The 9498-nt window shown below is 48.1% G+C and overlaps 2 protein-coding genes across 7 annotated transcripts in view; one reads left to right on the forward strand and one right to left on the reverse strand.

The window, feature by feature from the left end:
* Nucleotides 1-200: 200 nt before the first annotated feature.
* Nucleotides 201-3492, reverse strand: BAG5 (BAG cochaperone 5). Of its 2 annotated transcripts, none has more exons than XM_024131007.3 (2): nucleotides 3256-3492; nucleotides 201-1778 (listed from the first exon to the last, which is right to left on the reverse strand). In XM_024131007.3, exon 2 carries the CDS (start codon nucleotides 1748-1750, stop codon nucleotides 407-409), a length of 1344 nt encoding a protein of 447 aa, XP_023986775.1. In that variant the 5' UTR covers nucleotides 1751-1778; nucleotides 3256-3492; the 3' UTR covers nucleotides 201-406. The 2 variants fall into 2 exon arrangements, with proteins under 2 accessions (XP_023986775.1, XP_007100599.1); XM_007100537.4 differs by lacking the exon at nucleotides 3256-3492 and adding an exon at nucleotides 2774-3217.
* Nucleotides 3493-3578: 86 nt separating this feature from the next.
* The window catches only part of COA8 (cytochrome c oxidase assembly factor 8), a 62545-nt gene continuing 56625 nt past the window's right edge, over nucleotides 3579-9498 (forward strand). For 2 of the 5 annotated variants that reach the window (XR_008618746.1, XM_024131013.3), the window contains exon 1: nucleotides 3584-3748. Coding sequence is in view for 4 of the 5 variants with exons in the window: in XM_024131013.3 (XP_023986781.3) it covers nucleotides 3629-3748 (120 nt within the window). In the remaining variant the exon portion in view is untranslated. Of the gene's footprint in view, nucleotides 3749-8837; nucleotides 8934-9498 lie in introns of those variants that run through there. The other 3 variants (XM_055088744.1, XM_055088743.1, XM_055088742.1) reach the window with 3 other exon arrangements.

The following is a 9498-nucleotide window of genomic DNA, read 5'->3' on the forward strand; positions in this document are numbered from 1 at the left end:
CTTACTTCCACTTCACCAAAAATTTCCCCCTTCCTCATAATTGTCCTGGTATTTATTATGTAAGGTTATGTCTATTCTAGATTCTGAAATATCTGCATTTTAATGCTTGAACAACCCATTAAAACTGTTTTAAAAGCTGCCCCTATTCCATTTTCTGATTAAAAAAAAAAACAACAAAAAACCACACCACAACATAGTGATCCAAATGGAAAAGTTAATATGTTGCAATATTTGTTTTTCAACATCAAAAGCAGCAGAGATACTGAATTTGCTTAAATCATAAATACTGAGATTGACATATGCATGTATAACGGACATTCAGGCTCAACAAACTGAAAGCGCTCTATAAGTACACATATATATAAAGTGCAAAATAAGAACGATCAACCGTGGGCTCTCTGGCGTGTCAGTACTCCCATTCATCGGATTTCAAGTCGAGATAGCTGAGAATATTCTGTGCAAGCTTCACTGCCTGTTTCCGGGCAGCCTTACACTTCTCCTCTCCCTGTGGGTCAACGGCGTCCAGGGCAAGCAGCTGCTTCGTGAGCAGCTCTTCCAGCCGGATGTAGTTCTTATCATTTCGACTGCCGTCAAACGAGAGAACTTCCCCCTGGATCTCTGACAAGTTTCCCAGGACGTTCCAGACCGCTTTGTGTGAGGGGTGCTCCTCACAAGCAAACACCTTTCTTTTCTCAAGGGCTTCCTTCAAGTCGATGTAAGTGATGAGGGTCTGAACTTCAATCACTGCTCTTCTCCTGGCTTCCCGGATGCAGGGGTTTTTTTCAAGACTTACCTCATCCAACTGTCCAATCAAAGCCTGCAGTTCTGTCTTGGAGCTCAGGTACAATTCGGAAGGATTCTGGGCTCGAAGCAGTTCGTGTTTTATTTCTCTCATTCTCTTGAGGACCTTTTCTATTTTTAAAATGGAATGATTCTGCCCCAGGTCAAAAGCACGAGTGGTATCTGCTTCCTCTTCTAAATCCAAGTACTTCAATAACTGGTTGATATCTTCCACGACCTCCTTCCGGTAGTTTCTGATTTCTGTGCGCCCGCACACGTCTAAAGCATCCAGATCAGCCATCAGCCCCGAGAGCACACAAGATAAGTGCCTGCAAGTCTCATTACTGTTCACTCCCATAAGAAGGGCAATCAGAGTGCCTCTGGCCTTGTTCACTTCACACATCACAGAGTTAATTTTGGCAACTGAGGGGTGCGCGTCCTCAGAAAGCGGCAGGGAAGGCTGCTTTTTCATGCAGTCCTCGATAATCTCTTGCACTGCACAGATTTTGGTTAAAGTGTGATACCGTGCTTTCCGCAAGGAGATCTTGCCTCCAGTTTTAACGTGTGTCAGCCTCAAAATGACATCCTGGATGCCTTCTTCAAACTCATCAGTTACGCAGTTGCCTCCGCTGTAAAATGGCACAATCTTCTCTTTCACCAGGGACTGGGCTTCTTTAAAAATGTTCTCTATTTCGATCCTGTGTGGGTGGTTTGCGTTCTGCTCCAAGTCTTTGAGAAGACGCTCTGTCTCTTGTGCTGCCCTCTTCCTAGCTTGCTGAATATCTCCTTTTCCTTCAGTATCTACCGAGTCTATTTCAAAAAGTTGCTTTGTTAGAATCCTCTCCAGTTTCTTGTAATCCTTGTCGTCTGACAGGCCACTGAAACCAATTACTTGCTGTTCTATGCTTTTTACCTCCTTTTGGATTTCCTGGAGCCTACTAATGGAAGGATGTTGGTTTCCCATCTCCATACTTTTGTTGTGTTCAGTTTCACAAGCACTAAAAGATGACAAACATGGTAACATTACACCACAAAGCCTGCAGAACGGTAATCATATATTAATTCATTCTAAAAGGATATGCTTAAGAAATACAGCTTGTTAGTGCGATCCCAAGGACAGGCACACTCAGGTACAGAAATCAGAGTGACTCATCAACTCCCTCCCCTGAAAATAAGCTAAACATGACAGTGATTGAGGCCGGGGTTACTGCAGTGGGGAATGTGAGCCGGAGCTCCGGACCTGGGAAATTCAGTTTCCTCAGTCATCAAAGAAAACGGCATATGCCTTCATAAGTATGCCATGAGGTTGAACTATCAGCTTGGAAAAAGCACAAGGGCCTTCTTAGGTCTTAACACTGGAAGCTGGTTTTTGGCAAGAGCAGGGCACCTCTGCGGAATGTAAAACAGCAGCTCTTCTAACCTTCCAGACGTCATGGGCCCCCACCAGGCCAAAGTGCTATGCCTAGTTTCAGGAAAAGGAACTAAACAAAAGGAGCTGAGCCACTGAAGCAAACACCAGGGGTTCGCTGACACTCCCAGAAGTCCCTGCTTCTACTTCCTCTCCACCCTTTAAGCACTTGTGTAAAGATACCCTGTTTCTCGCCCCACCCTTTGGATACCTCACAAATCCTCCCTGAAACAGGGATAAAATTCCACAGGGAAGGCGACTGGGGTTATGTTGAAGGCACCACCTTGGGCTTCGGAGGCCTAGTGTCCTCTAGGCCCTATCATGCTCCTCTCCTCCTCCAAAACACACCCCACGAGAATGAGACGACTATGCCTAATTCGCTCACCGGCCTCCCTTTAAGGGTCCAGAAGGGCTTAACGCATTTTTTTTTTTTTTTTTAACGCTCTTTCACGGGAGGGAGATGGATGCTCAACCGAAACTAATGCCCTGTGGGTGGCCAAGCCCAGAACACGCCTCTGAAAGCCCAGAGGAGCAGGCTGCCTCAACTGCTTCCTCCTCTCTTGCCCGGCCCTCCCAGCACTTTACCCAGCAGCGGTCTAAGCTGGTTTGGTCTCGGCTTCCCGTGGGTGAAGTGGCCAGATGGAAGATCGACCCTTCACAGGGTGCGGTATCGGAGCTGCGCCCCAAGCCGCATCTCTCTCCCCGTCCCGGCTACGTCTGAACGGGGCAGCCGGTGAAGGGGCCGGCGGTGGCAGCGGCAGCTACTGGCCGCAGCGGCCGCTCCGGGCGTCTCGTCCGGGCCCCACGACACGCCCGCCGGCCTGACCTCACAATGGCCCGTGGGGGGAGGGGACGGCCGCGCTCGGCCGGACCAGGGGAGCCGGCGAGAAGGGAGGGAACTCGGGCCCGGCCGGCTGCGGGGAGCCCGGCTCCGAAACCAGACCCGGCCGCATCTGACCCGGGGCAGGGGTGGCGCCCCGGGACAGGGGTCGTCCGCTGGCAGTCCGTGCCGAGGGGAGGCCGCGCGCCGCGCCCCCACCCCCGCGGAGGCCTCCGCCCTCGCTCACCTGCGCCGCCCGCGCCATCGCACGCTTTGCGGCCAACGCCCCGCAGTCCGGCGGTCGCCGGGCCCGGCAGCCCCGCCCCCGGGCCGAACACCCCCAGTCCTGGGAAAAAGTCCTCCGGCGTCCGCGCTGCACCTCGACCCTTGCTGAGCCCGCCGCTAGCCGCCTAGCGCAGTCCCCTGGAATGCCCGCGCCCGAGGAGCTGCCACCCGGGCGCGCTCGCGCCGTTCGGCCGCCCACGCAGCCTGTCACATGCCGGGCAAGCTCATGGTCGGCCGAGTCGTCCCCTCCCGCGGACTTTGCGACCGTGCCGTAAGGCAGCCCCTCGCGCCGTCGCGACTCTGCTGTGCGTCGCGGTAGCCGCCGGACGGCACCCATGGCGGCCTTGCGATACCCGAGGAGGGCCCTCCATCCTCTCTGCCGCGCCTTCTCCGGCGGCGGCTGCCAGCTCGCCCCCGAGCGCGGCGGTGAGCGCAGGGATGCCGCGCCGAGCCGGGTGAGCGTGGTTCCCGGAGAGGTTGGGCCGGAAGTGACCGCGAGGGGCGACAGACTCGAGCCGCGCCCCTCAGGGACACACTTGGGCGCTCACCTGCGTTGCCGCACTGGCGGCCTCGGCTGAGCTACCCGGGAGCAGGGTCCCCGAGCCGGCCCGGGCCTGGCGCGGAGCAGCGTACGCGGCGTAGGGGGACGGGCAGGTGGAGAGTGGGGAGGCCCCGGAGCCCCCAAGTGTCCTGCGTCGCCGCCACCCCGGGGCTGTTGACAGAACTTCTGTTAATTAGAGCAGAGTCAGCTAGGAAGTTTATAAGTACCTTATTTCTTGGCGAGGATAATTAGTCTTTACATTTGAAGAGCTGTTGATAAGCACAGCGTGTGTGTGTGTGTGTGTGTGTGTGTGTGTGTGTGTGTGTGCGCGCGCGCTTGGCTTCGTTCAAATTATTAGTGCTTTTCGTCAAGTGATGACAAGCTATCGTCATATTTTGTAGGACTTCACATTGAACGCTTTTTCTGGTTTGGAAACTGTGTGTGCAAATATGCATGTTACTGACCAAAGATGCACAAAGATGAATATCTTTAGCAGCAAGGAATGGCGAACAGTTTTTATAAATTGCACTGCTTTGGGGAAGGGTGTTTTGTTTGAGGGAGCCGTAGGCCTTCATTCCAACTGTCACGTGAAAATTTGGACTAACGGTGTGGAATGGGCTGCAGATAGAATATTTAAACGAAGCCTAAAAATACTGGACCTCCATGGCGGTCCAGTGCGTAAGACTCCGCGCTTCCACTGCAGAGGATGCGAGTTCTATCCCTGGTCGGGGAAGTTCCGCATGCCGCGCGGTGCAGCCCGCCCCCCCCAAATAAAAGCATACAAAAACTAAGGTTTCATTTGCCAGCAGGCTAAGGAGTGAGGCTGGCAAGCATCCTTTAAACGATAATTAAAGAAAGATAAAAAGAGCCTATTAAGAATTCCAAAACGTGCCTGCCTGTAAATTTTCATTTATTTTGGTCTGTTGCTATTAGCATGCTTTTATAAATGCAGCTTTGAAGTTCTGTCTGGTTTACAGTTTAAACAGGGATTTACCAGGGCAACTGGGCACCTAGACCCCAAGACAATCGCTCAGTTCCCTCATACAGTGGCCGCAGCCCTGACTTCTGTTCCTAGAACATAGAAACCCACCAGCATCTCAGTCTTTGGGCAGAAAGATACTCAACAGGTATCTGAAAATGCTCTGGGAGGGCAAACAACGTCAGCCAACAGCTACCCCCAGGGTGAGGACTTAGCCTAACTTCTTTTGTGAACAAGCACTGGAAAAAAGAACAGCACCCACACAGGGCTTTCTCTGTTGACATACAGCCTTTTGTTAAAGTAAGTCCTACTGTGGGTCTGATCCTCGAGATGAGATCTCTGCTTTTTGCGGTCCAAGTGACGAGGACCCGGTGCTGCGTAGCTGTTGGACCGCCTACACCTGTGAAGGCGATGATGCCGATGAGGCTGAAAGTGGAGCAGCTGACCCATGAGTCAGACCTTCCCCGTTCTAGCGTTACGACTTGTGTTGTTGTTGTTTTTTAGAATGTGTTCCCCATTACGCTAGGTTTTGGATGGCACGTTAAAGAACAGTTCTTTCCTCAGGGCAATTGGTGTTTCCTATGTATTTGGCCCCATCTTTGTTTGCTTCCTGAGCACACAGCTGGTTCTCCAGGTAATTAAATTCCTGCAGCAGAGAGAGATTGTTGTCTTTCAGGCTGTGATTTTAAATATTTTTTAAGGTCTTCTTAAAAGTCACAGGTCCTAAACCTTTTGTTTTCTTTATCTAAAGAGATATATTTTAATCCTGTATTTCTAGTTCACCCTATGTATTTTCTCATTCTTTGTTCTTCGCTTGCCTTAAGGAGACCTGCTTTTAGTACCTACGCAATTTATTTCCCTCTCTAATCTCTGGCTACCAGTTTATTATTATTATTATTATTATTTTTGGCCATGCTGTGCGGCTTGTGGGATATTAGTTCCCTGACCAGGGATTAAACCTGGGCCCTCAGCAGTGAAAGCGCAGAGTCCTAACCACTGAACAGCATTCCCTGGCTACTGTTTTTTTAAAAAAAATAAATTTATTTATTTATTTCTGGCTGTGTTGGGTCTCCGTTGCTGCACGCTGGCTTTCTCTAGTTGCGGCGAGCAGGGGCTACTCTTTGTTGCGGTGCGTGGGCTTCTCATTGCGGTGGCTTCTCTTATTGTGGAGCACGGGCTCTAGGCGCGCGGACTTCAGTAATTGTGGCACACGGGCTCAGTAGTTGTGGCACACAGACTTAGTTGTTCTGCAGCATGTGGGATCTTCCCAGACCAGGGCTCGAACTCGTGTCCGCTGCATTGGCAGGTGGATTCTTAACCACTGTGCCCCCAGGGAAGTCCCTGGCTATCGGTTTTTAATAGAAAAACATTATAGAACTTAGAGTTAAGCACCACTTTCCTTCCAAACCCAGCTTAAACTGAGCTGTCAAATCAGGAGTTCTCTAGCTGCTTCGTACCTGCTTATTCCTTACCTTTGTTGTTTATGTCATTGGTTTACACCTTTGCCTGCACATTTGGAATGATCTGGAAGACTAAGAAATACCGGGGCCCACCCCCAGAGATTTTGCTGTGATTGGTCTGGGATGCAGCCTGGGCATCAGGATATTTACTTATTTTCTTGATTTGTCTAGTTGTTTCCCCCCCAGCTCTGTTGAGATAAAACATAAGGATTCTTTCTCTCTCTTTTTTTTAAAAAAATAAATAAATTTATTTATTTATTTATTTTCGGCTGCATTGGGTCTTCATTGCTGCACGTGGGCTTTCTCTAGTTGCGGTGAGCGGTGGCTTCCCTTGTGGAGCACGGGCTCTAGGTGTGTGGAATTCAGTAGTTGTGGCTCGAGGGCTCTAGAGCATAAGCTCAGTAGTTGTGGCGCACTGCTCCGTGGCATGTGGGATCTTCCTGGATCAGTGATCGAACCCGTGACCCCTGCATTGGCAGGCAGATTCTTAACCAGTGTGCCTCCAGGGAAGTCCAAACATCAGGATTCTTTTTTTTTTATTTATTTAATTTATTTATTTTTGGCTACATTGGGTCTTTTTTAAAAAAAATAAATTATTTATTTATTTGTTTATATATAGCTACGTTGGGTCTTCGTTGCTGCGCGGGCTTTCTCTAGTTGTGGCGGGCAGGGGCTACTCTTCGTTGCGGTGTGTGGGCTTCTCATTGCGGTGGCTTCTCTTGTTGCGGAGCACGGGCTCTAGGTGCGTGGGCTTCAGTAGTTGTGGCACGCAGGCTTCAGTAGTTTTGGCTCGTGGGCTCTAGAGCGCAAGCTCAGTAGTTGTGGTGCACGGGCTTAGTTGCTCTGCGGCATGTGGGATCTTCCAGGACCAGGGCTCAAACCCGTGTCCCCTGCATTGGCAGGCGGGTTCTTAACCACTGCGCTACCAGGGAAGCCCTACATTGGGTCTTCATTGCTGCGCCCGGGCTTTCTCTAGTTGCGGCGAGCGGGGGCTACTCTTGGTTGCAGTGCGCGGGCTTCTCATTGTGGTGACTTCTCTTGTTGCGGAGCACGGGCTCTAGGCGCGCGGGCTTCAGTAGTTGGGGCTCGCGGGCTCCGGAGCGCAGGCTCAGTAGTTGTGGCTCACGGGCTTAGTTGCTCCGCGGCATGTGAGATCTTCCCGGACCAGGGCTCCAACCCGTGTCCCCTGCGTTGGCAGGCAGGTTCTTAACCACTGTGCCACCAGAGAAGCCCCAAACATCAAGATTCTTAAAGGCAAGTCCAATAAGTTCACAAGTTAGGGAACCATGGTTACATTATACGCATTAATATTTGCTTATAGTCCTGAATTCCATTCACGTTTATACTGATAGTAAACATTTATCAAGCACTTGCATGCACTGTTGTGAATACTTTACATATTTTAACTTATTTAAGCCTCAAAATTCTGTCCAGTAGGTGCTTTTATCATCCCCATTTTATAGATGAGATTGAATAATTACTTTTCAATAATTACTTACTTTTACAGTAAGATTAAACAATTTCAAGATCATAATGCTTGCACATAAGGAATATACGTTATAGTTCCTTTATCCAAAGGATAATGAATTAAAATTTTTCTTCTAGTAATTTTTAGATGAACAAAACAGAGAAACAGGCCCTCAGCATTGAGACGTAATATTTGCAAATAACAGATAATGGAACTACTGGTGTCACGTTTTGCTTACATTTTAAAAAAAAATTATTTTATTTATTTATTTATTTTTGGCCGCATTGGCTCTTTCTTGTTGCTTGCAGGCTTTCCCTGGTTGCAGTGAGTGGGGGCTACTCTTCCTTGTGGTGGGTGGGCTTCTCATTGCGGTGGCTTCTCTTGTTGCGGAGCACAGGGTCTAGGCACGTGGGCTTCAGTAGTTGTGGCTCACGGGCTCTAGAGGGCAGGCTCAGTAGTTGTGGCGCATGGGTTTAGTTGCTCCGCGGCATGTGGGATCTTCCCGGACTAGGACTCAAACCCCTGTCCCCTGCATTAGCAGGTGGATTCTTAACCACTGCACCGCCAGGGAAGCCCTTGCTTACATTTTCATTAGGGAGAATGATCTCCAAAATCCCCAAGTTCAGATTTGGAATAAACCTCATAGGAAGAAGTTGAAACTCAGGATAAATGAGAAACTGGTGAGAGAGCTAGTCATTGAATTTTAAGGTTAACATGGATATTTCTAGTATTTAAAAGGCTTTCAATAAATAGTTGGAAAACAAAGCTGGGGTGGGAGGACTTAAAAACCATGCAATTTAACTCTATTATCATAAAGGTGAGGAAATTGGGACCCAGAGATGTAAAGTGACTTGCCTGCTATCACAGAGCAGAGTCAGGATTGAAATCAATGTTTTCCTACTCAGTCCAGTGTTCTAACGCTACCAATTGCTTTTTCTTCACCTATTGAAAGAATTACATGACTTGCCCTTGTTCTGTTAATGTGGAGAATTACTTTGATTTATTGATTTTCTTTTTTTGTTACTTATGGGAAATTTAAAACATGTACAAAGATAGAAGAATATAAAGAATTGCTGTGTATCCAGTACCCTGCTTCTACAGTTATCCACTCATGGCTGTTTATTTCATCCTTACCCCCATCCAGTCCGCCTTTCCAGATAATTTTATGCCAAGTAGCAGACATATTTCATTTGTAAGTATTTCAGTATGTATCTTTAAAAGTTACAGACTTAACTATATATACATATATGTGTGTGTGTATATATATATATAAAATATAATACCATTGTCACACCTAAAAATATTATAATTCCTTAATCCCAGCAAATTTCCAATGTTCAAATTTCTTCATTTGTCTTAGAAATGTCACAAATGTTTTCTTTTACAATTTGCTTGTATCAGCATCCAGATAGGGTCTACACATTGCGATTGATTAATATTCTTTTAGTTTTCTTTCAATCTATAGGGTTTGCCTCTATCCCCTTCCTTTGTTTTTGAATTTTTGAATTTTATTTATTTTTTTATACAGCAGGTTCTTATTAGTTATCTATTTTATACATATTAGTGTATACATGTCAATCCCAATCTCCCAATTCATCCCCCCCAGCTTTACTTTCCCCCCTTGGTGTCCATACGTTTGTCCTCTACATCTGTGTCTCTGTTTCTGCCCTGCAAACTGGTTATTCTGTACCATTTTTCTAGGTTCCACATATATGCGTTAATATACGATATTTGTTTTTCTCTTTCTGACATACTTC

The sequence above is a fragment of the Physeter macrocephalus genome, chromosome 11, assembly GCF_002837175.3.
Source record: "Physeter macrocephalus isolate SW-GA chromosome 11, ASM283717v5, whole genome shotgun sequence".
Taxonomy (NCBI): Eukaryota; Metazoa; Chordata; class Mammalia; order Artiodactyla; family Physeteridae; genus Physeter; species Physeter macrocephalus.

Coding starts and splice junctions, on each gene's coding strand:
- BAG5 (XM_024131007.3), bottom strand. CDS start 1,750: ATGGAGATGGGAAACCAACATCCTTCCATTAGTAGGCTCCAGGAAATC.